The sequence below is a fragment of the Natrix helvetica genome (assembly GCF_964273705.1).
Source record: "Natrix helvetica genome assembly, chromosome: Z".
Taxonomy (NCBI): Eukaryota; Metazoa; Chordata; class Lepidosauria; order Squamata; family Natricidae; genus Natrix; species Natrix helvetica.
Window position 1 is genome coordinate 126,534,868 of NC_138554.1, and position 26,197 is coordinate 126,561,064.

General features: G+C 42.3%; 1 protein-coding gene across 2 annotated transcripts in view; it reads right to left on the minus strand.

The window, feature by feature from the left end:
- Positions 1-25,924, minus strand: part of PFKP (phosphofructokinase, platelet) — a 93,794-nt gene extending 67,870 nt beyond the window's left edge. Inside the window, exons 1-2 of one of the 2 annotated variants that reach the window (XM_081970907.1) lie at positions 25,555-25,924; positions 10,503-10,576 (exon numbers count right to left, since the gene is read on the minus strand). In XM_081970907.1, the coding sequence (XP_081827033.1) occupies positions 10,503-10,576; positions 25,555-25,636 (156 nt within the window). In that variant the 5' untranslated portion in view covers positions 25,637-25,924. The remainder of the gene's footprint in view (positions 1-10,502; positions 10,577-25,554) is intronic. The other variant, XM_081970906.1, reaches the window with a different exon arrangement.
- Between the last annotated feature and the right edge of the window lie 273 nt (positions 25,925-26,197).

Sequence of the window (26,197 nt, forward strand, 5' to 3'; positions counted from 1 at the left end):
AAGTGATGGGCTTAGTTTTGCTAAAACCATGATCAGCTGATTTTTCAATACAACCAAGGGAGAAAACATTAAACGTTGTGAGGTCCTTGTTTATATCTCTCAGCATGGTGGTTTTCTTGCAGAGTTTCATTTCCAGACTAGTAACCCCACTAGCATTGATATTAGCTAGATTTTGACAATAAAATCTCTGCAAGAAAACCACCAATCTCAGAGGGCATCAAGAATCACATACTTTAACCCTGAGCTCCAATGGTGAAAAAAATTAAGGTTTTATATTTAGGCAAGAAAACCAAAATGCACAGGTACACTATATGTGCTCAATAGTAGTAACTCTGAGAGGGATCTTGGAGTCCTAGTGGACAACCATTTAAATATGAGCCAGCAGTGTGCAACAGCTGCCAAAAAAGCCAACGCAGTTCTAGGCTCCATAAACAGCGGGATAGAATCAAGATCATGTTAAGTATTAATACCATTTTATAATGCCTTGGTAAGGTCACACTTGGAATACTGCATTCAGTTTTAGTTGCTATGATGTAAAAAGATGTGGAGACTCTAGAAAAAGTGCAGAGAAGAGCAACAAAGATGATTAGGGGACTGGAGGCTAAAACATATAAAGAAGACTTGCAGGAACTAGGTATGTCCAATTTAATAAAAAGAAGGACTAGGGGTGAAATGATAGCAGAGTTCCAATATCTCAATATCTGAAGTGGCGCAGGGGAGGGGAAAGGAATTCTAAGGTCAGACCTATGCGAACTGTTTGCAAGACCCACTGGTCCAAAGTGACCTGCTCCCATTGGGCGTGGAACAGCTGGAGACACCCTCCTATGGGAGCCATCTGTTGGTGGTCACTTATATCTCCTGAAAGGCCTGGAACCAGACCCTCCTCGAAAGGGGCGTTTGGAAAAATTCTGCTGGCGACCCCTGTCACAAAAGGGCAGATGGTCCTGGGACCTGTCGGTGTGCTGCAAGTAGGGACGATGGAAGGATCCGGAGTTGGTGGAGGCTTCATGTTCTGAAAGGGCTGTCTCCTGTAGGAGTTAGAACCCTTCCGGTCAGATTTCTTAGTGACCGATGGCATGACCTTCTTTTTGTCCTTATTTTCCACAAGGACCGGATCCAGGACCTCCCTGAAAAGCTTGTCCCCTTTAAAGGGGGCAAATGCAAGCTTCCACTTGGACCGCATGTCCACGTTCCAGTGTCTGACCCATAAAAGGCGACGTGTGGTGACATTGGATGCCAGGGCCCTGGACGCAAATTTAGCAGCATTCAGGGTGGCGTCAGGGGTGTACTCTGTCACTGCAATGACTTTATTGACATCCTGTCTTAATTTGGTATCCCCGGCCGGAATTTTGGTGAGTAATTGTCTCAGCCAGAGAAGGGAGGCCCTATAAAGGAAAGACGTAGAGGCGGGCGTTTTAATCGTTCAAGCCTCCGCCTGATGAGTTTTATGGGAAGCGTTCTCTGCTTTCTTTTTTTTATAAATATTTTTTTTATTTTTGAATAAACACAAACAGACAAAACACACACAAAAACTCACAAAACCATCTTCCATTACAAATTGTAGAAAGTGTGTCGATTGGTTACAAAAACTTCCGTGCATCCCTTCCACAGTCATCACCTACAATTCATATCAAATCATATATTTTAAATCAAATGTGTGTGTGTGTGTGTATGTATGTTTGTGTGTGTGTGTGTGTGTGTATATATGTATGTATGTATGTATGTATGTATGTATGTGTGTGTGTATGTATATATATATATATATATATATATATATATATATATATATATATATATATATATATATATATATATATATATATATATATATTTGTTTTCGTAGATTTTCACGGGTGTAGGTATGCTGGTTTTGTTGTATTCGTTAACCTTACACGGGAAAAGACCCGAATACAACAAAACCAGCATGCATACATACATATACATATACATATACATGTGTGTGTGTGTGTGTGTGTGTGTGTTACAACCCCTGGTATGACTAAATATTATTTATCAGTTCAAATATAACATACATACATACATACATACATACATACATACATACATACATATATATATATAAACTATTATCATACCTCAACCTTCATTTGACTATAATTGTTTTTACGTCCTTTTATATAAAATATTCCAGATTCAAAGCAAAACCACATAATGGCATTCCATTAGCTCTTCCCAATATCATCCAGTAACATTACATCTTTATAACATGTTTTAAATAAAAATTGGTTATATTTAATAACAGAGTTTCTAAACCTCCTTTTGTAGTCACCATTTTCAATTTATATCAACTTTCCTCTTATCAAGCCAATACATATATATGCATTATTATAATTATCAATCAATTATTTAACTGTATCCATTATCACTTCATTTTATACATAATGCTCTAAATTTAACAAAATTTGATTTAATTCTTTATTAAAAGCTTTCATTACAGCAACCTGTGTCTTTCCAGTAATAGTGCAGTCTATGTCTCTTGCCATTTGTGGCATTAGTATTCTGGTTATTTCCTTAGTAAGTTTTGTATGGACTTCTCTTCGCAACTTATTGCTTATATATCTTGTATAAGCTCAAAACCCTCCATCTGCTTTTCAATCAGCTTATCTTTGGTTATCACTAGTGCCTCTGACAAGATTTCTCTCTTTAGTTCCATCAATTCTTCTCTCTTTTCTTCTTCTATACTTTGAAATCTGGGGTCCAGTCCATCTATTTCCCCTTTCCATACTCCACTCTTTCCATTTCCAACCACGCTCAGTTCACTGTCAGTATCAACAATTTTCTTCCCTCTTTGTTTATTTTTTTCCTTCAGTTTTTAGAACTGTGACCTCCACTTTCTTCATTTGATGAACATCCTCAATTTTTCCATCAAATTTTACTGTTCTACGATCTATGTTCTCCAATCTCTTCTAAATTTTCTCTGTTACATCTGATAATTTTTGAATTTCAAACATAATCTTTTGTAATGTTAAGGTTTCTTTTTCATGTTGCGCCATTCTTCCAACTTGTAAACACTCTGGCATTCAAAACTTTTTTATTAAATTTAAAGCAAGTTCATTTATAATCTTTCAAGACAAGGCTTTATTTTCACTCAACTACAGCTGCCAATAAAGCTTCCGAAGAGCACATGTATAAACAACCCATGCTCTTCTCACTATCACTCTCTGTAAAAAAACTGAGGAACCTTGAAATGCAAAGTCAAATGATCAAAGAGGGGAAAAAAAGACAATATTTTCAAGCCTTCCAAGCCTCCAGCCTCCAAGTGGCAGTGTTACTTCCTTTCTTTCTGTTATTACAGCCCTCTTTGTATTCCTTTTATATCTTCTTTATTTTCCAGGCTTAAAGACAACAAAATTCTTAAATGGAGCAAAAAAAAAACACCATCCAATCCAGCATTACAAAAATAAGGAATTTTTTTTAATCTATAGGTATTAAAAAATATAAAAAGTAGAAGAAGAAAAACTGATCCATTCAATTTAAAGAATAGGAAACATTTGCAAAAGTTCCATCTATAAAAGAAAATTTTAAAAAGGGATAACACACTGTCTAATGTAGCTTAATTTCGTCGCTTGTTCTCTTCTGTTTTAAAATTTAATTTAGTTTTAATTTTTTTGGGGGTAGTCTCTTTTATAATAATAAGATTTTCTCACCAGATGGACACACTTTCTCTTTCCGTTTTCCTCCCGTTCCGGAGCTGTCCGAACTTCAGCAGCTTCAATGGCTGCGCTTCTGTCGCTGGCAAAAAGAGATTCTCCTGTATCAATTAGATAGCACGTCGTGTCATTGTGACGTCAGCTCCTCCTTCCCTGCGTTCTCTGCTTTCTTGTCCTCCACCTTGAGTCTCTGAAGGAGATCAGATGGGAGCACAGAAGAGGAGGAAAGTGCTGCCACAGGAGGGTCTACAGGTGGCAATTTTAGCAGGTCCTCTAGACTTGCATCCATCGTGTACAACTTCTTATCATTACTGCTAGGTGTAGCAAGGATGCCGGGTTGTGCCCATTGCTTCTGCACAACATTAAGAAACAACTTGGGAACAGGCACTATCTCTTGTACCAGCACCGGCTCCTCAAAAGGCCCTTTGGAAAGGTCTGTAAGGTCAGGAGCTGCCTTAGCTGGGGGGGAGGACCCAAGTGGGTCAAGGCCTTAGCCTTGTTCAAAATAGTCTTGAAATTGACACGCTTAAACAAACCAGTAAAGGTAGACTTGTCGGAAGCAGCTCCTTCGTCTCCCGAGAACTCAGTTTCGGTCTGGGAAGGATGTCCTCTTCCCAGTCGGAATCCTCACTGGCCAGGGAAGAATGGGGAGACTGAGGTGCATGGGCCAAGGATGCCTCTTGAGAGAGATTCTGGGTCAGTAGAGGCCAGGACGTGCGTGGGCACTTGGCCCTGGCTATGATATCTTGCATTTCTGCTGAGAGATTGGGACCCTAATCCTCCACAGGCTGAACCCCGGAAGGAGGTTGGGCGACCGGCTGCTGGGTGCCAGAGGACCCAAAGGAGCTGGCTCTTCCTCAAAATCTGAAGGACAAGCAAAGAGATTGGCTTGGTCGGCCATTGAGGGTCCTGGGGAATCTGCCATGGCAAGGGAAGCTGTGGGAGAAAACTCCTGCCCTTCATCCTCACTCTAGAAATGGGATGCCCCTGACTGGGCTGGGCTTCCAGAGAGGGCTCTCTAAGAAACACTGGCTTGAAGGCCTGGGCCTGCTTTTGGGCCTTGGAAAACTGCTTCTCTAAGGCCTTCTGGCAGCGGAGGGCATCCTTATCCGGGCCTGAGCCCTGCTTAGACCCCGGCCTACAGTAGGCTTGTTCCCTCTGACAGTCTCCCGGGCAGCCTTGCCAGTTTGTCTGGAAAACACCCTGGAGGAAGGCCCTTGCTGTTCTGAGTCCCCAGGGATCTGATCTGCCATGGTTGAAGAGCTGGGAATTAACTGTTGCAGGCAGGGAATAAACCTCCACTCATCACCTTCATAGTTAGAGTCAGTGGGCCAAAGCGCTCTGAAGAGAGACACAGAAGGCAACTGAGAGCAAGTCCAGCCAAAGTACATGTTCTGGTGTGAGCTCTAACACTCCCAGCATCACGCAGGTCAGAAAGAGATGGAGAGCGACCCAGGGGAGCCACGATCTCCTTGCCGCACCCCCACTTATTGCAAGCTGAAAAGGAACAGGTAAAGCCAATCTGCTGGTAGTCTCCACACGGAAACCTGCAGGGAGCCAGGCGATTAGGCAGCTGTGGCAACGTGCTCAAAAAATTGAAAGGGGCAAACAAAATGGTGGCCGGAACTTCTGACCTCCTCAAAATGGCTGCCGCAAAAGTGAGGCAACCAAAATGGCCACCAGAACTTGCTGGAAGCCCTGAAGCCCCGCGCCGATCGCCAGCTCCCTTAAGAAGCACGGGCGGCAGCAACAGAGACCTCAGCGGGGAGCCTGATCGCAGCAGAGCAGCTGCGATCATACTGGCATCGGCACTCTGACCCACGCGCCTTCCTCAACAGCTGCCTGTAGCCCTGTGGCGCCCGGGCAAGCCAGGACACCGGTAGGGCTGAGAGATGATTTTTTTTTGCCAATTAAAGGGAAGGAAACAATTTACTAACCAAGCCTGCTCACCAACTAAAGTTAAAGAGATATAATTTAAATAGGAGAGCCCAAGCAATCTGTAGGAATGAAGAGAAACTCGAAGCACGTCCACTAGGTGGACTGAATTGAAGAAAACTAAAAATGGTCAGCACCAGAGGCGTGGCTTAAAGTTTCAATTCAGTTCCTGGGCAGATTGGCTGCATTTAACCCATGCTTGGACTCTCGAGAGCAGCATCCAGGAAAACAGCAAATGTCACCCAAATGATCTACTGTTGACCAGGGAGAACTAGTTCTCTCAATTCTTAAATTAGGGCCCACAACGAACTGCCTTAGATCCATTAAGTTCTTCAACTTGGTGTAACTTGGTGGAAAATAAATCAATAAAAGAGTGCGTTCCTCTTAAACAAAAATTGCTCAAGAGGTGTGAACTGAAGAAAAACTTTCAGCTCTGCCATGCTGTGATGAAAAAATAGTGCTCTGGCAATAGGTGAAAAGATTGAGAAACCCAGCAAGTATTTGCAGAGCTGTTCTTAGACAAAAGAGTTACAGTATTAGGCAGGCAAGAAGGAGCAAAGGACTAGATCAGGAGTGTCAAAACTCAATTTCATTGAGAGCCACATCGGGGTTATGTTTGACCTTGGAGTGGTGGCGAGTGGTAGTGTATTGTCAGGATGGGCGTGGCCAGCTCGACATCATTCATGTCAGGAGGCACCTGTGGTGGCCAAATGTTAAGGCAGGACTTCCCTCAGATCCTCCCTCCTTCTCATTATAATCTCCTTCCTTCCTTTTCCTTCATTCTCCTTTCTTCTTCCTTCCCCTCTTTCCTTATTTTTTCTTCCTTGCTCTCTTCCCATTTTCCCATCATTTCCTTTGTCTTTCCTCTTTCCCTTTCTCCTTTCTTCTCCCTTCTTGGATGCTCAAATGCAAAAGGGGAAACATTTCTCCTCTTGTTTCATTTTGCTAGCACTTTGCCAGCAAAAACAGAGCTCAGGGCCGTGCACGCAGTCCTACCAAGTTCCGTTTTCACTGGCAGAAGCACCGTGTTTGACCTCAGGGTGGGGGGAGTGGGAGTGGTGGTCAGGGTAGGCATGGCTAGGTTAATATAACTCATGTCAGGGGTACCTGTGGTGGCCAGGTGCTAAGGCAGGCCTTCCCTCAGATCCTCCCTTCTTCTCATTATAATCTCCTTCCTTCCTTTTCCTTCATTCTCCTTTCTTCTTCCTTCCCCTCTTTCCCTCTTTTTCCTTCCTTGCTCTCTTTCCATCTTCCCTTCTTTTTCTTTGTCTTTCCTCTTTCCCATTCTCCTTTCTTCTCCCTTCTTGCATGCTCAAACATTTCTCCTTTTGTTTTGTTTTGCTAGCCCTCTGCCAGCTAAAACAGAACTCAGGAGTGGTCTATGCAGTCCTACCAAGTTCCGTTTTCACTGGTAGAAGCACCACGGGCCGCTCCTTTGCTGTTTTCAGGACAACCCTGCAGGCTAGATCTAAGCACCCTGTGGGCCAAATCCAGTCCGCAGGCCTTGAGTTGGACACCCCTGGACTAGATGGACAATGAATGGGCTTGGGCAGGGCCATTGCTCACCTTTCTGATAAAAATAGGATAATGGAATATTTTCTTAGCTCAAGAACCTTTCAAGAAGGATGGGAAATGGCTCTTAATTTAATTTTCAGATGCATTGGGCACACAAGAGATCTTTTTTAGCCTGCAGAGTTTTAGGGAGAGTCCTACATACAGGCATTTAGTTGAGCCAATTATTTCCAACAACATGCCTAAAGATAACACACTGCATACAGGCCATTTGGCAGTCTACGTCCTAAGGGTGCATGAATCAGCAAAACTCCAACTTGATCCAAAGAATGCAAGATTTGATTTCACATATATTAAGAGTCAATTAAAAATTCAACAGCCGACTATAAAAGGAAAGCCTCAAAAATGCCTGCAGTGCTTCATTTGGGAGCAGAATAAAGGGAGGAGGTCACAGTGAGGTAGAACTTTAAGGGGACATTAATTCTGGGAAGTGTCCACTGAATACTTTCAGGCTTTTCAATTTAATAATTTTAAATATTTTTTCCTACACACGTTTTAAGACAGAGAGAAGAAGGATGAGGAAAAGACAGCATAGGAACATTCAAAATATCTTGAAAAAAATATCTTGGGAGAAGCTGTGCTAACTAATACTAGGTAAAGGTAAAAGTTCCCCTCGCACATATATGTTAGACATTCCCGTCTCTAGGGGGAGCTGTTCATCTCCATTTCAAAACAGAAGAACCAGCGCTGTCCAAAGACATCTCCGTGGTCATGTGGCCAGAATGACTAAGCGCCAAAGGTGCACAGAACACTGTTACCTTCCCACCAAAGTGGTCCCTATCTTTCTACTTGCACTTTTACATGCATTCAAACTGCTAGGTTGGAAGAAGTTGTGACAAGTAATGGGAGGTCACTCCATTACGTGGCACTAGGGATTTGAACCGCCAAACTACTGATCTTTCTGATCAACAAGCTCAGCGTCTTAGCCACTGAGCCATGCATCCCTTAACCAATATTCAAAATGTCCAATTTCTACTTAAAAGCTCTCAAAGGTTCTTCAGAAATCTCTTATTAAAGATCAAATGATTCACTGCCCTTCATTAGAAAGCTGATTCATTTGCAAAATCAGGGAACACCCAACTGGCAAACTACCACATAACAATAAAAAATAAAGAGATTTGAAAAGTGAGAGTGGTTGTCACTTATGCATAGAATTATATAATGATACATAAAAATATTCTGCATGATTCCCAATATTCTAATAGGAGGCTTACTGAGGCAAATCTACCCGCAATGAAGAAGTTCTAACATAAAGCAGAACAGAGAGTAGTTGAAAATAAAACAGAGAAATCTAATTATTCTTATGTGAAGAGGATAGGGACAATAAAAGGAAATGAAAGAAGGAAGTGCAAAAACTTAAAAAGGTGCAAACCACAGAAATTGCATTACAGATGAGAGAAATAGACTTTAAGGAATGATAAAAAAAATACAAAGGTATTGATTGGGGAAAAGGTAATAAAATATCACAAAAAGAGCAAACCAAATAAAATAAAAGCAACAGAGTAAATACAGTTCCTTCTGTTTTTCTTCCATCATTAGAACCTCCTTAAAATACTCTAGCAGAAGAGTTAATGGCAGATAGTAGTACAACATTCTTCCAGGTATTTGAGAGGCAGAGTTGACAGAGGTGAAGAAATATATCAACCATTCACTCATATCAATGTGTCAGAAAATGAATCAGTCAACCCTTATCCAAGTTTTCCTTTTCCCTATCTGGAAGCAAAGTGGAAAGAAAGCTGAGATTTTGCAAAGCCAGAAGATATCAGAAATGTGTGAATCATCAATGAATCTGTCCAAAGATATTCAAAGGTCTGACTGAATTGATAGAACTGAATAGATAATAAATTGAATAGACCCAGTTCAAGGGTAGTGTTTAAGGTGCTAAACTGGGAATTCTAGTCCCACCTTAGGCACAAAAGCCAGTTGGATGACTTTGGGCCTGTCACTTTCTGACAGAGTAGTTGTTGTAGGGAAAATAAGAGGAAAGAGTATTTAACTTTATTTGCCACCTTATTTATAAAAATAATGAAGGTGGGATGAAAAACCAAATAAATATAATTAATAAATAGATGCCTCAGATAAATTGAGGGGGATTACTGAAGGAAATATCTTTGGAATCCCATTCAAGATCATATGCATTTTTTTTCAAGTTTCTTCCAGATGTCTGGAAAATGTTCTGGCTATGTTAAGATTCATATCAACTTTAATGGATCAGCTCAACAAGATTTGCTTGGATTTTATGACAGGCTGCCTTTCAGAGCTGATGTGTGAAATGTGGGGAGGAAATATTTGAATAAATAAAGAGAGGAAATGGTTAACCTGTGAGCATTAGAAAATGTTCTTCCTGGGAGTTGCCCTTTCTAAGATGGGAAGATGGGTTTTCTTCCTTTCTATCTTATGATGGCTTTCAAATGAGATCAATTAGTTGCTGCTGCCAATATCTACTTCCACTGCTAATTGTTATATATGCCAGTGAGTTTGGGCTAAAGACACGAATACAGTCCAGAGTCATCATCACAGCAAATGCATTACTGTAGCCTGACTCTGCTCACTGCCAAGAGTTCAATCCTGATTGGGTCAAAGTTGACTTCCATCCTTCCATGATTGGTAAAATGAAGATCCAATTGTTGGGGAAAATATGCTGGCTCTGTAAACTGCTTAGAGATTGCTGTAAAGCACTATAAAGCAGTATATAAGTCTAAGTGCTATTGCTAAGGGAAACTAGTACAGTGAATTTGACAGTGAAGTCCAGTTGAGCTGGAAACCATAAAGGATAGACTTAAAAAAAAGTAAACTCTGTAAGAGGAGCAATATGATGGGAGAAGGTGTACCTAGGTTAAAAACTGGTACCTCCAGGCAGGGCTGGAAAACACTCATACTTGTCACCCTGGGTAACTTTGGGATAGAGCTGAGAAAGTAGAAAAGATTTCCATTATGTTCCTAATGTTTTGGAGGAAAGTTTATACTTTTTAAAATGTTTTTAATAATCAATAGCTAATGATTTTAGATGTTTATATTTTTGTTGCTGATATATCATCCCAGAGTCTGCTGCCTGTGAGGTGGGCAGCTTTAGAAGTTGGATGAATAAACAAACAAACATCAAGTAATTAAATAAATAAATATATTGCTTTCTTTACTTCTGTGGGCTCTATTCAATTTTTTCCTTTTTTTTCTCATACATTAATATTAAACATCTGTGGAGCTGCAAGTCCGATAGACAATAAGATTATTTCCCAATTTATTCTCTCCCATGCTGCATTTTGATTTTTCTCTCCAGGTTCTGGTGATTATCAGAGCTTCTGCAGAATAATAGTAGACACTAACCTCATAGATAAAATACACTTTCGCTTCAACATAGATCCCCATGCGCACTACTGCACGGACTGCGGCATTCATTCCTGGAGGAAAAGAACATGGAAAGGCATGCTTAACATTTTGCATCACCTGGAAATGTATGTGACAGCGCATTAAAACCATAACCATCGCATAATCAAACTAATTAAATAATAAATATACATGAATAATTATCAAGGTTTAATCCATGTAATTATTAATTGATTAACAAACACTATCGACTCAAAAAGAATAAATAATTAGATAAAGCTAATAAAACCCATTAGCAATCTTAACAGAAAAGTCCCATTCAAAAATGCCAGAAAAAAATTACCATCTCCAACCACTAAGTAATTGGGGGTCCAGATAGTTCGGGATGGACAAATAAAAAAAAAAGTATATAAAAGTGTTTCAAATCACCATTCACCCATCAATTCAACGGGTGACCCTGCACCAAAAGCTATTCCTTGTCCTAGACTTGATTTCTTCCATTGTATGTACTGCTATACAGGCAGGGGTGGGCTGCTAAAGGTTCGGCTGGGTTAGGGAGAACCTGTAGCTTATGTTATGGCCAGTTCGGAGAACCTCCAAATCCCACCCCTAGTTGGCCCATCCCACCCTGCCCCACACCTCCCAGGAGTCTCCACACAGCCAGTTTTGGATGTTAAGTAGCAGGGCCCACCCAGAGAATCAGGGATTGGTAAAAATGGGCTTCTCGAGCCTGGGGGAGGCAGTTTTCACCCTCCCAGAGTCTGGTGAAAACGCTTCCCCCCACCAGTGTTGCAGGAGGCTGACTAGGCCATGCCCACCAGGGCCACGCCCACCCAGCAACCAGGGAGACAACCCATTCCTGAAATTTTTGAAGCCCTCTGTATACAGGTAGCCTTCAACTTACTATAATGGAGCCTGTTTATTACAGACAGAGAGATCATTTCTCAGTTCAGACCTATACTTTTATCTATTTCTAGGGGAAGGTATGGCTGGTTTTGAACATTTTTGGGTTGGATACCAAAGTAGGTGTAAACAGAGGAAGACGCAGCATAATCACAATTAATTATTACTGAAATCCCATGTTCATAGTTTCTGAGATTTTTCCCAGACGACCCACCGTGAACTAAAGTAGAACAAGGACATTCCATGGAATCAACTCATTTTGAGGAAACTTTATGGTCCTTTAAGTCTCTCCCCTCATTCTCATGGTGTTGCTAAGTTTAAATATCAGCAAGGGAAGATTACATATTAGTGAAGATTAGCTATTTGGGTACGTGTCCAGTAGGCATTGGGCACCTAGTTAAGACAAAAGTAGTAAATAATTATCTAACTGTGCTTAAAGCAGGTTTGTTTCCTTGCAAGCCACAGGGACTTAACTAGGAAGAGCTAGCTTGTCTAAGCAGTCCCTCTTCCTACTTAAATAAAAAATGTAGGTCAATCACAGGAAAGAAAGAATGTAGGGAATGTAAAGTCTCTAATGGGTGGAGAAACACTCTCAGGAAAATACAAGAAGTACAGTAGTGGATTTGAATCAGCTAATTCATTAGGGGTTCCCCATTGTCAAGTGTTGATCATTTGTCTTAAAGGTAAAGGTTCCCCTCTCACATCTGTGTTGTTCCTGACTCTAGGGGGAAGTGCTCATCTCCATTTTAAAGCTGAAGAGCCAGCGTTGTCCAAAGACGTCTCCGTGGTCATGTGGCCGGCATGACTAAACACCAAAGGAGCAAGGAACACTGTTACCTTCCCACCAAAGGTGGTCTCTATTTTTCTACTTGCATTTTTTACGTGCTTTCGAACTGCTAGGTTGGCATAATCTAGGACAAGTAACAGGAGCTCACTCCCTTATGTGGCACTAGGCATTCAAACCGCTGAACTGCCAACCTTTCTGATCGACAAGCTCAGAGTCTTAGCCACTTAGCTACCGCGTCCCTCGTTCATTTGTCTTAATAGGCCCCTAATCTGCTTGCGGTATGTAAAATACAATCCTCAGACGTATTGTGCAATTCTCTGAAAAGTTCCTGAATTCGTGACACAACAATTCACATTAAAAAGAATGCTGTTGGATGTTTTCTGGTAGAAGTGACTTGTAGAAAACAGGCTTTTCAATGAGACTTGAAGGATTAAAAGAAATAATCAAGTGAGGGGCATTATATAATATTATGTACTCAGCTGAAGGAAGATTAAACTGAGGCGATCTAGTCAGGAACAGCAACTTTATTAGTTAGCAACAACTCACTAGTCAGAGCTGAACAAAGAACTCCAGTTTGACAGCTATTTATAGTGCAGCTGTCAAACCGGCAACCAATTAGAACAATGCCAGCTACTGCTGACAACGCCTGCACGTGTTAGCCAATCCTGGCAACCGCTGGTGATGATTGACATTCCGCGGTTGCCATGGTTCGGACACAACATATAAGATGCAAGATAACAATGAATTGTGTGTTAATAATTCACTGGCATTAGGAATGATCAATCTGTATGCCCACCTATAGATTGCATGAAAACTCCTACTCCATTTCAGTAGCCATGCAAATTTCTGCTCCGCTATAATTCAGCAATCAATTGCCTGTTTTCACTGGCACATTTCTTGGTCCACATTATTTTTAATTTATTTCTAAACTTTTAACGGAAGACAAAATCAAACAAAACAATGTGAAAGTTTAGCCTCCTCGTTCAGGTGCACAGATGATCTTTGATTTACAACTGGTTATTTAGTGGCCGTTCAAAGTTATGTAGGTACCCCAAAGTTATGTAGGACAATTAACCAGTGAAACAGTTTGCCTCCAGAAATCATGAGCCCTCCATCACTAGATGGTTTTAAGGAGAGTCCAGACAGTGAATTATCTGAAATAGTTTAGGTTCTCCTGCTTGAGCAGGGGCCTGGACTAGAACAGTGTTTTTCAACCTTGGCAACTTGAAGATGTCTGGACTTCAACTCCCAGAATTCCCCAGCCAGCGAATGCTGGCTGGGGAATTCTGGGAGTTGAAGTCCAGACATCTTCAAGTTGCCAAGGTTGAAAAACACTGGACTAGAAGACCTCCAAGGTTCTTTCCAGTTCATTCATTCTATTCTAACCCAACGTTATGTATGTATTGATGGCTGTCCTTCAATTGTCACATGACCACATTTTATGATTTTTTTTGCTGAAAAGCAGCATTTACTTCCAATTTTCGGCGAAAATGTTCCACATTGAACAATGGATTCACTTACGGACCACATATTCGCTTAATGATCATGGTGATTCATTTAATGACCACTGCAAAAATGTTATAAAATTGGTCAGTCACGTGATGATTCATTTTACAACCATCACTGCTTATGATCAAATGGACAAACTGCATTATGATCCTAAGCCAAGGACTACCTATAATATCATTGTTGCATTGCTATAACTTCAGCTGTCATCAGAGGCTTAATTTTTTTAAAAAAAAACTTGATGTTTCTCTCAAGACATCTTCTTACCCCTGGTTTATAATTTGCATTTGATTTAAACTGCCTGAACGATGCCACATTCATTCTGAACAGCAGATGGGTTTTGAATATGTATTTTTTCCCCCTGATTATAAAACTAAACATAAAGTACTGAATTTGAAGATGGCTGTTCTTATTATCTCCCAACCAATTTCAACCTGTCAATATCAGCTGTTTGAATTGTATCTCTTTATTTTTCAGGCAAAATTCTACCCAGTTTGTTGTTCAATGTTCACAAGGCTGAAAAAAATCACATGTTATCCATAGTGGCCATTATTGATTGATAATGACTGCACAGCAAAAACAGAGTGGCGCCTGGAAACGCTGCATGCTATTACTCCATTAAATGAATCCAAAAAATGTATTGATTAGATGTGAAGAAAATAGCTTAGCAGCTTGAATCATAGATCTATTCTATCAAAAACAGCACCAAACATCTTCGCAGATAAGATAATCTACTAAATCACTAGTGCAGGTGCTTAATTTACAACCCCCACATGGAATTCAAAACGTGTGAGCAATGTTCTTGCTATAATACATTTGCCCTAGAATCCGTTGCTATTGTTTTAAAAAACAACGGCAACATCTCTTCCCACACAGTGGGGGGAAAAAAAGAAGAAATTGCTTGTTAGGATTACGGTGTTCTTTTTTTAGTATTCTCACTGTGCTTAATCTGCTATTCCCACTGTGAATATCTGCTATTGTTCTAGATTTGTGGTCTTGATTGCCTGTTGTAATCATCATTTAAAATGAGCATCTATCTTGGAGGTACCGTTATTTTTCAGACTATAAGACACACCAGTATATAAGATGCACCAAGATTTTGAAGAAGTAAGTAAGGGGAAAAAAAACAGTTTTTGTCCTCTCTGGTCCCCAGGAGGACTCTGTAGGCTTCAGCAGGGTTTCACCAAAACAGGGGCATTTTTCCCTTCCCCCAGCCCTGCTGAAGCCTGCAGAGTGCTTCTGGGGGTGAGAGAAGGCAAAAACGCCCCTGTTTTTGCAAAACGATGGCCTGTTATTTGCCCATTTTTCACAAAAATGGGATGCGGGAGGCAGGGTTTCAGGAGGCCAAAAATGGCTGTATTCGGTATATAAGACACACCAACATTTCCACACTCTTTTGGGGGAGGGGAAAGGTGTGTCTTATTCTCTGAAAAATACGGTATCTTTATTCTCATGGAGCCCCCTGTCTCTGACCAATTTTATTAAAGCTGCCCATACATCCACCCAGCTGCCCACCCAGCAGTAGATTAATAGGTACATTTTCAGTGGGAAGACAACAACATTCTGTGTACCTTTGGCATTCAGCCATGCTGGCCACATGACCACAGGAACTGTCTTCAGACAATGCTGGCTCCCTCAGCCATGAAACTGAGATTAGCGCCATCTCCCAGAGTTGCACAGGACTGACAGGGAAACCTTGATCTTTTGCCGGTCCAATTTTCTGAGTCATTCCGCAAGGTGAGTGTTTCTTGAATGACGAGGCCCTACTACGTGCCTAGTCATCTCATTTGGATTACTGAATGCGTTCTATATGGGGCTATCCTTCCAGAGTATTTGCAAGCTACAACTAGTTCAGAGTGCAGCAGCATGAACAGTTCTAAAGGTATCTAAGATGGTACATGTATCACCACTTTTATGCTACCAACTTGATTCCAATCCAATTGAAGACGTTGTCATCATTTTATGGCAGGGACCCAGGATGTCTGAGGAACTATGCTGCTCCAATGGGATCAGCCCACCACACGCATTTTATCAGAAAAGCCCTACTGCAGTCCCCGTCAGACAAGGCTGGTGGGGTCTAGAAGCATACTCTTTGGAACATCTTGCCCTGGGACATGAGATCTGTCCCCACCCTTCTGGCTTTTAAGAAAAGCCTTAAAATCTGGGCCCTTAAGAAGAAGCTGTAGGCTAAGAAGTGGTTGATGGCAAAGACAGACATCACAGCTGCTCCGTTCTAAACAGGGTGGATAAAAATCATTGATTTTTTTTTTAAAAAAATACGATTTTTTAAATTTTGAATCTGATTTTTTATTTAAATCAGATTTTTTAAAATTTAAATTGGTTTTTTTTTTAATTTAAATCAGATTTTTTTAAAAATCAAATTTATTTTAATAAAATATTTTTGGAGTAAAAGCCTATCCAAAGATAGTTCTCTATTTAAGATACATAAATAATTTAGCTTATTCAGCATGAAATGGAGCTTACTATGTAGCATGAGCCTGTATATTCTGCAACATTGGGACTGCCGGGGGGGGGGGGTCAACAGCGGGTCAGAGGAGTAGCAGTGATGACAGCTGCTTTTTAAAAATTATGATTTAAATCGAGCTGATTGAAATCAAGCCTTTTTACTAGTGATTTAAATTGTGATTTAAGTCGACTTGACTTAAATCAAATCCACCTTGGTTCTAAACTAGTCTTTTACTCTGTATTTAATCTTTTGTAATTTTAATCGGTTTTTATATTTATGATAGGTTTTATAGTTCTATTTTTATTATCTTGTAAGGCTACCTAGCATTGCCTCAAACAATGAGGGGATGGTATAGGAAGGAAGGAAGGAAGGAAGGAAGGAAGGAAGGAAGGAAGGAAGGAAGGAAGGAAGGAAGGAAGGAAGGGTAAAATCATGCAAGTCCTTGCCATGCAATAACTGAGACAGAATCTTCAATCATTCTTAACTAGAAATAGGTTTGAGATCTGCTATTTCATCACAATGTTACATACAGAGAACTAATATGTATCTACAGCAAGTATCTATAGTGCCTTCTGTTGGACCAGAGTCCAATGCTTTTCAACCTTGGCAACTTTAAAATGTGTGGACTCCAATTTTAAGAATTCAAGTTGCCAAGGTTAAAAAAAACACTGGATCAGATCAGCTACATCTATTCCCGCTCCTTTTGTCCTGTCTATCAGGAGATTCCTGAAAATACAATTGGAGCAGAACTAATAGCCTTTGCTTATGAACTTTTCTCACCATCTTCTTGAAAAGCTCAAGTAGGATCTCCACTGAAGTACGATTATCTTAAAGTCTCACCCCGTACATGCCCTGATCTGATAGAAGTCTTTGCTATCAAGCATCTAATTGCAATACAGATAGTTCTCAACTTATGACTGTTTAGTGTCCAAAGTTAAGATTGGATCTCCCCAGAACTACTTATGATGCAGTTTCAAAGTCCCAATGGCCACTCACCAATGGTCACATGATTCATTTTGAGCACTCAGCAACTGGCCCAAACCTGTGGCCATTTGCAGCATCCCACGGTCATGTGACCAAGATTCAAAATGGTTTTTTGCCAACTTTTACTTCCAGTTTCTAGCAAAAAAGAAAAAAGTCCATTATTTAAATGGATTTGCTTGACAACAATGGTGTTAACATAATGACAACAGCAAAAAATTGGTCATAAAATTGGGTACAATCATATAAGTGACCCACTTCACAACTGGAACAACTTACAGCCATAATTCTGTGCTCAATGAAAGTCAGAAATTGAGAACTACCTGTCTTACAACTGCAGGATCATTCCTTTCAGATTATTTTAGCTATGGGGACCCAGGTGGATCACCATTACTCCAAAGCATTACAACAGTAGAATCCTAAATTCATACAGTTGGAGGGAAACATTTGGGCCTTCACATCATCAGAGATAGATGGCCATTTAGCTACCGCTTAAAACATCACACTAAGGAGAACCTAACAGCTCCCTGGTTGACTGATTTTACTGCAGCATTGCTCCATTAGAAAGTTATGGGGTATTTTTTTCTCCACCGTTCAATATGTCTGTCACTTCATACCTTTCGTGCTGCCAAGAGAAACAGGAGGCCCTGGCATGTGCAATGCGCAATATTTTTCAGGATTGTTGAAATGTGCTATCTTGTTCTTCCCCATTTTCTCTAAACTCCTTCCAATTTCTCAGAAAATAATAATAATGGTAGATATCTACAACAGGGGGAAGAACCTGAGTTGGGGCCCGACTAAAACAAAAGAGAACGGAACAATGATTTTCTCTGATCTGCAAATTACAGTGCCTAAAGTTACATTTGTGTCCTTTCAAGTCACATCCTTCTATTAGTTTGTATGCTATCAATTACTAAGTCAAGATCTTTGCCAAAAGTATCATTTCTAAACTGAATATTCCCCCTGCCTCTACTTAGGCATTTGATTTGTGTTCCCTAAACAAAAAGAGTGCAGATGTCTGCTAACCTTATCCCACTATTTTCACCCATTCTAAACTTATCTTTCTTCTGGGTTATTAACCAGAATTTAACACTAGTTGTTACTCTCATCCAATTCAGTATCTGCAAATCACAAAGGCATTGCCCTCCATCTCTTCATCCAAATAATTATTACCACAGTGTTCTGGTTCATGGTATAATCAGATAGATGTTTAGCCTGGATTTGGCATTTTTATCCACCTATTGAGACCTTCACAAGGACTTGGCAGATGTCCGACAGGTGTTGCTGTTTGATGGTGCGCAACCTAGCATTGCAGGATGTAAGCTGTTCCAAGTGAAGCTGCCTTTTGCTATTGACTAATGGTGATTTTGTCAATGCCAATGGTTAATATTTAATGGAAATACTGATTCTCTTCGATTCTTCATTCTAGTTTGATGAGGAATGAAGGACAAGTACTGTACACTGGGTTTAATTGTGGAACCTGTCATGTACCGCTTTCAAGGTCAAGGCAATCAAGCTAAACTTAACTTGCTTGCTAATCTCCATGCAGGACTTTCCGTGCTGAAGTCAAGATGAATGATATTTCCAACATGATTATAAGAGTATTCACATGCACGCTTTTCCAAAGCAGGGACGACATGTAAAAATAAATTTTAAAAATTAGTCCTAGTGCTCCCCGATGAGAGCACTTCCAAACAGGCATTAGCTTGTCCCCCAAAGTCTCAACAGCAATTCTGTGGCTTCTTCCCTTTCACTCAAGCTGGGGAACAGAACGACAAAGGGCACATGGATGCCTAACATTTGGCTTGTTACTTTTTGCTTTAATATTTATGCTAATAGGGTATTTGGAAAAGAAATCAGTTTTAAAGAAGCTAATGTTGCAACCAATCATAGAACCCTGAATTCTATGCCTAATGTTTGGAGTATAATTATCTATGAAGAACTCTAGATTATCATCAGAGGTAGGTTGCTACCAGTTCGCACCAGTTCAGGTGAATTGTTGGCCTGGGTTGCAGAACCAGTAGCGGCCCAGGCTGGCCACACCTCCGAACCACTTCCCCAGTTGCCACTGGCGTCACTGGCATGGATTTTAGTCCTTTTTTAATGTTCAACGCATGCGTAAAGCAATTTACAGGCAACTGCACACGTGCAATCAAACCAGCAGTAACATCGGCAGCAACTGATTATCATGCCTGGGGCACAGTTAAAAAAAAAAATACCCTGTTACACCTAGGTTTAAATTTTGGATCACTGAAATATGTTCAACTCTCTACCCAGGAGGTGGTTCCATGCAAGTCCAAGTTGAATTAAAAACTAGAGGATGCCAAGGCCTTCACTATTAGGCTAGCGAGCAAATTAGGACACTCAGGTGTAGCAGACGTTGGTTTAGAGAAGGCTCAGGAAACAGTGTCTAGTCCTGGAAAGAAAGACAAGAGAGTGATTGTCACTCTTCCAACTTCCCTCCTGGAACGGTGTGACAAAAGGGCCCAACCATAACCCATGGCTTGAAAATCTCTATAACTGAATTTATAATATGCCTGGATCAAATTAATTGCATCATGGGAATCAACAAATAAAGGCTCTGCTTTTTCAGGTGCTGACAAAATGAAACTAAAGCCCAGTCACTGGATTTCTCCTTGGGAGGTAGTTCCACCTGAATGTCAGAGGACTAATTCTAGGTCTGTGTTTTTCAAACAAATTTTAAAATGTGCGGACTTTTAACTGCCAGAATTCCCCAGTATGGGTCCACAAATTTTAAAGAAACCCACACCTCTTAAAATTGCCAAGTTTTTAAAAAAAACACCGAACTAGGTAAATTTATGTAAAACCATGTCACCTGGCACGTGCAGCCTTGCCTGTTTATCTTCTGGGTTTCTGGCATGCATGCTCATGTGCACTGGTCAGCTGATTGTCTGTTTCTGCCAGAACCTAAAAGCACTGCAAAAAACCGATTGTCAGGCAGGCATGCGTGCTAGAACCCAGAAGTTCATTTTTTCCAGAGCCCAGCCCTGACAAGTGTGCGTGCACGCCCTATGTTTTCACATGACCTTTTTGGCACTCAGTTCACCATCACTGCCCTAAAATGTCTTTCCAAAGTCTGTTGATTGCAAAGGCTTTGCATTGTCCCTCAACGGGCATTGACGTGCTTACTGGCGTATATAACAGGTAGTTCAACTTACAATTAATCAGAATGTTCAGAGTTATGATAGGCATAAAAGTTACTTATGACCTGGTTTCAAAGTTAGGACCACTTCAGCATCCCTATGGTTTGTGGCTGAGCAGCATGATTGCAGAATTACCGGCTTGAAGGATAACACATGCTTGTGGGTTCCAAGTAATGTTGGATCTCTGCTTTACTTTGTGAAAGAAAAGTCAATAAAGCAGAAAGATTTGATGTGATCAGCACCCTAAGGAGCAGGAAGCAGATCACAGAGTATCTTGGGGTGAGGAGGACTCTGGGAGGTCTAAAGTAGGTGGGCTTGTTCCTGCATTAGGCCTCCCCCAACCGAGACACCCGTGATCCACATAACAACCTGCATATTCATTTAATGAATGTAATGGAAACAGCAGGGATACCTGGTTGTTTCTTGAGGCAGTTATCTAACAGCTATCTCAACTTCCAACTATAATGGGGTAGGTTCCATTACAGTCATAACTTGAGGACTGTCTGAATAACCAAAATTTTAGAGAATGCTTGGTTAAGACTACAATCTATCTGAAGGCCAACCATGCATCAGAGTAACCAAGGCTGGGAAGGATTTGTTTTGGGTCTCAGTGAATAAATCTGATATTGTTTGAACTATTATTTGAGCATAGCTTTGTAGGAAGTTATCCCCACTCCCCAGAAAGGTGGCTTTCCTAGTATCAAATCATTCTCTTCACTACCAGGAAAACATTCCAGGCAGTTGCTCCACTATTAAATTTTACGAATGAGATGTTTTTGCATCTATTGAGAAAACTGGAGCATTCCATTCGGTATCTATTTACAGAAATCCAGCCAGCCTATTCACAAGCAAAATCCATCCAGCCACAGTTTCCCCAGGCTAGAGCTGATGGAATTAAGAATCTACATTCCCCCAACCAAATTCTAAGGACAGGACAATACCTTTAGGCAGGGGTGTCAAAACTTGGCAACTTTAAGACTTGTCGACTTCAACTCCCAGAATTCCCCAGCCAGCAGAGCTGGCTGGGGAATTCTGGGAGCTGAAATCCACAAGTCTTAAAGTTGCCAAGTTTGGACACCCCTGCCTTTAGGACATAATATGATTAACTGACTACCACTGAAATAGTGAATAACACAAGGCTCACTACATTGCACAACCTCCCTGGAGCATCTCAGAACCCAGAACCCTATAAAAAAACCATCCACTCACTCCGCCATTTTGTCAGCCACTCCAGAAACATGCTGCTGTCACTAAAGTTTCTGGAAACCAAATAAACAGAGACTTTATGTCCTTGTAGCCAGCCTCCATTTTATTTCTAGCAATTTTCTCCTGGCTTGGAACCGGGCTGGATTTTTATTCCCATAGCTTGATACATTAATACAGCAATTATGTTTCCCTAACTCAGATTTGCATTTAAAAAGCATGTGTGAACCAAATCTAAGCTTGTTGAGACCTATCCCCAAATTGTAGGGATTATGTACACATGCATCCTCATGAATGCATGCATGCACACATATATGTCAACTGTATGCAGCAATGAGTCCAAAAACTATTGGCTGCAGCCAAAACACCCTTGAATTTCATTTCACTTTCATACTTTGGTTTCTGATCAAAATTGAAATTTGTGGAACAAACAAGGGCAACTTTCTTTAGTTGTAAACAATCTTGGCTGCAATGTATGGCTGTGAAAGTAGGACCATAAGAAAGCTGAGCGCCAAAGAATTAAGGCCTTTGAACTATGGTGCTGGAGAAGACTCCTGTGAGTCCCATGGACTGCAAGGCGATCAAACCGAAATCAACCCTGACTGCTCTTTAGAAGGCCAGATCCTGAAGATGAAACTCAAATACTTTGGCCACCTAATGAGAAGGAAGGACTCACTGGAGAAGAGCCTCATGCTGGGAACGATGGAGGGCAAAAGAAGGAGGGGATGACAGAGAATGAGGTGGCTGGATGGAGTCATTGAAGCAGTCGGAGTGAGGTTAAATGGACTCCAGGGGATGGTAGAGGACAGGAAGGTCTGGAGGAAAGTTGTCCATGGGGTCGCGATGGGTCAGATACAACTTTGCAACTAACAACAAACAATTGGGGGGGGGGAGAGAAAGTGAAACAGAGTTGAAGCATTTCCACTCCCACCCCTAAATAGTGTGGTTGGCCAATGTCCAGAAAAGGAAATCTGGTGGTTCAGCTAAGCAGCTTGACACAATTTCCTTTCACCTTTTTTTAAACCTTCACTCAGACATTTCCACACTTCAGAATCTCTTCGGGCAACACCTTGTCTCTGTGACCTTTTAACTGGGATTCAAAAAGCGAGCCCTGAAGATACACATTCCTTGCAGAGTATTAATAGAAAAGAGTTATTATTTTCCCAGGGTTGGCTTCTGCATGGAATAATAAACCAGGATGCCTTCTCCCCATGTGCCTTTTACCCAGAATAATACCTTTGATGGCCCTCCAGACAGAGGCAACCTTCAAAGCCTTTAAAAGGGATCAAGAGCTTTTCCTCTCCCCGCCCACCAAGGGAATAAAGCAGGCTGAAGTCCAACTTTCAGCTCTGCAAGCATAACTCATGCAAACTTTCTTTTCACCTCTCCTTCTGACTCATGGTTATAAGGTAAATGAAGCCATTTGCAAAAGGTTGTTTTGTTTTGGCAAGCCGAGTGTAGTAGAAGGAAGTTGGGGTGTTTGACTGCAGTAATGTATCAGGCTATGGCAATAATAATAATGATGATGATGGTGATGGTGATAATAGTAATAATAATAATAATAATAATAATAATAATAATAATAATAATAATAATAATAATAATAATAATGGTTTTCACTTTTTCTCACAGACACAGGACTGTTTTGGCCTTACTTATTCAAGACCAAGGTAGAACTGTGCCAAGGTTCACTCTCTGGATAATTAGAGCTACTTCCTGATGAAAATTTAAAAGTTTTACAGAGATTTTCTTTGCACAATGGGAAAGGACAGAGGAAGGACTAAACCCGCTATCTGCCAACAGAACCTCCTGCAATCTTAACCAGGGCTCAGAAGTTAAATCCAGTCAAACTCCTTTCTCATAGCTGCCACATCAGAACTGAAGAATTAATGTGGCAAACCTCATCTGCTTCTATCCTATGAATGATGCCTGGGGTGCACTCTGCACTCCCTCAAAGAAATGATTTTCTTCCTGCAAGAGTAAGAGCAAAGCCACCAAAGAGAGAGAGGGGGGGGGAGAACATCCAGTTTAAACCCAGCCTCGAAATGAAACACGATTCTTATCAAAGACATTCACCCCTTCTGGGCTATTTGTTCCAACCCCAAACCAAATAGCTCAAGAGGAAAAAATACCAGAGCTAGGAAAGCAGACTCAGGCTGCAGCTAGAGCGTGACGTCACAGCTGCACAGTCGGCCGCCTCGTCGCGGGAACCTATATGCCCACTAGCGCCCTCCACCCCTCCCGCAGCGGCAAGGAAGGACGCGCTTAGTCTTCGCACCTGGGCACGATGCCCGGGGCGGCGAATTGCTGTTTTAGAATCCTTTTGGATCTCGGTAATGTAAGCAATTCGGAGATTGCTGTTGCTATTGAAGCCGTCTCCACCGATCGTAGCAGTCAGCCCCTGTCGCTTCCTGAAAACAGCGCACACGTGCGTAAGCACCGCTGGCGGTTTCCTTCCTCTTGGCCGCTTAAACTAGAGACCAAGGGAGCGATCGGTGGTCCTACGGGCACGCACACACTCCACATCTCGGACGCATGAACAGCCACTTCCCCGCTTTCCCGTCCTATCTGGCTTCTTTCCATGCGTCATCATTAAAAGTCCAGAAGGAAAAAGCGGATGTGGACGCAGCCAGTCTTTAACACAGCATATCCAAAGTCGAGCATCTAAATAGGCCTCCCTATTGAGTGGCGCTAACTTCATCCGTGGGAATAGGCCAATGCAAGGCATGCTAGCATAGCGTATGGAAGGATGACGCGGTGGGAACTGGCGATCTGTTTAAGAATTCAGGCCAGCCGAAAATAGTCAAAGCACAATTCCCGGGGGAAATTGTGCTTGACTGAACTGAATGTGTCTCCTACAGTAGACACGTGTGGGACTTCAGGGCATGGGTTTCTCCGCGATTCACTTTTGTTTCGCTGGATTATCCCACTTTGATTCGACATCACGTATAAAATAGGGCGCCGAAGCCTTACCATGCAAAATTGCAATCGGGCCATAATTCGGATTATTTCAGGGTTGCAGGGTAAAACGGTCTACGTGAAAACACTCTCCACACGCCCGTTAGTGACGAAGCATTCCTCCTTGAGGACGTGATCGTTTCAATTGGTTTTATAGTTACGACCCGCATCCTGAATGCCTCCGGGCGCTCATCATCCTTTTCAAAAACGTTGTCAGAAAACGAAGAAAAAGGCTAAAGGCTATCAGGCCCTGTCCATTTTTTCTCCGATATCGGTTGTGCAGAAACCCTGCCGGTTATTTTACCCCCCTCCTGTCACTCGCAGGACAAGGGCAAAGGGGTGGGAGGGGGAAGGTCACCTTTTGGGGCAGGGGCAAGGGCAAGGAAGCGCTCTGCCACCCAGCACGTTTGCGCCTCGAAATCCATTTGTGGACTGCGGCTTTCAGCTTCCCTCTGGCAAACTTTGGCTGCCTGTTGCAAATAGCAGCCGAGAAGGAGCTGTACCCTCGCCCATCACTTACTCCGCGTGCTGGACCTATGCGCAGCCCCGGAACCTTTTTTTTAAAGATTCAAAGAGCAAATCAAGGCTGGATTAGCCATGACTCAGTGCATCGTGCCTTCTATTTCCCCCCCCCCCTCGTTTCTGCAGCCGCCTCTGCCCCATCCCGATGCTCCGCTCTGAAGGAACCTCTTTCCTCAGCCAAATGTCCACGCCCTGCAGGAGAGGATTAGCCCCCTCTCTTGTCCGTCCCCCTCCCCGCATGCCCAATTGGGGATCACAAGGACCGTGGATGCGAAGCAGATCAGAGATAAAGCGGATCTTCCGTGCTACCTCCAGGAAAGCTTACAGCCCCTGCTTTGACTGGGTCAGCTTTGAAAAAGCTCCTTCCCCACCTTCTGATGAGCCAGGAGTGGTAGACGGGTGCTAGAATTCCCAGGGCAACCCTTTCCCACCCCGTCGGAAAATCAGGTCTGCCTAGCCTGCAACACCAGCATCCCCGACCGCATGGCACCCGCGATTTCCCTACCTTTTCGCCCCGAAACCCAACGCCCCCCACAAGCCTTCCTCCTGGTTGCTCGTTACCCTGAGCATCGCCGCCGCTGGTCAGGACTCCGATGGCTTTGCCTCTGCCCGAGAGGTCCTCGAAGAGCTTCTTGTGCGACATAGTTTCGCGGACTTCGGGTGTGGGAGAGGTTGCCGATTTCCGCGGGGAAGAAGGAGAAGGCGGCGGCGGCGGCGAGGTCTCCTGCTGCGGCTGGAAGGCGCCCTGAGCTGCGGGGCTGTGCGTGGTGCGGACGCTGACGCTCTGTATCTTCACCTTGCACACGATTTGGTTCTTGCCTGTATCGTGGAAGAGAGGAGGGGAGAAATCATGCAAGCCGCCCGAGAGATGCGAGGCAAGGCTCCCGCTCCTTCTGCGCAATCCTCCTAGCTGCTGCCTTCCTTTTAGCCGCCCGCTGACAGCGCTAAGCCAAGCCGCTTTGGCTCCGCCTTCCCTTTTTTTTGAGAAAGGGTCCGTCGGCAATTCTTACAGGCAGGAGAGGCGGCCAATAGCGAAGCGCGGCTAGGGCGGGACGAGGAGTTGCAAACCTTCGGTAGGTTGCGAGTGATTCTAAGGGAGGAGGGGACAAGGTTCCCGTAAGAAGGTACGCGAAGGGAGAGAGAGAATTAACTCGGAGGAATGCCCCCCCCCCGTCACAATTGGAGTTTCTGGGTTTAGGGAATT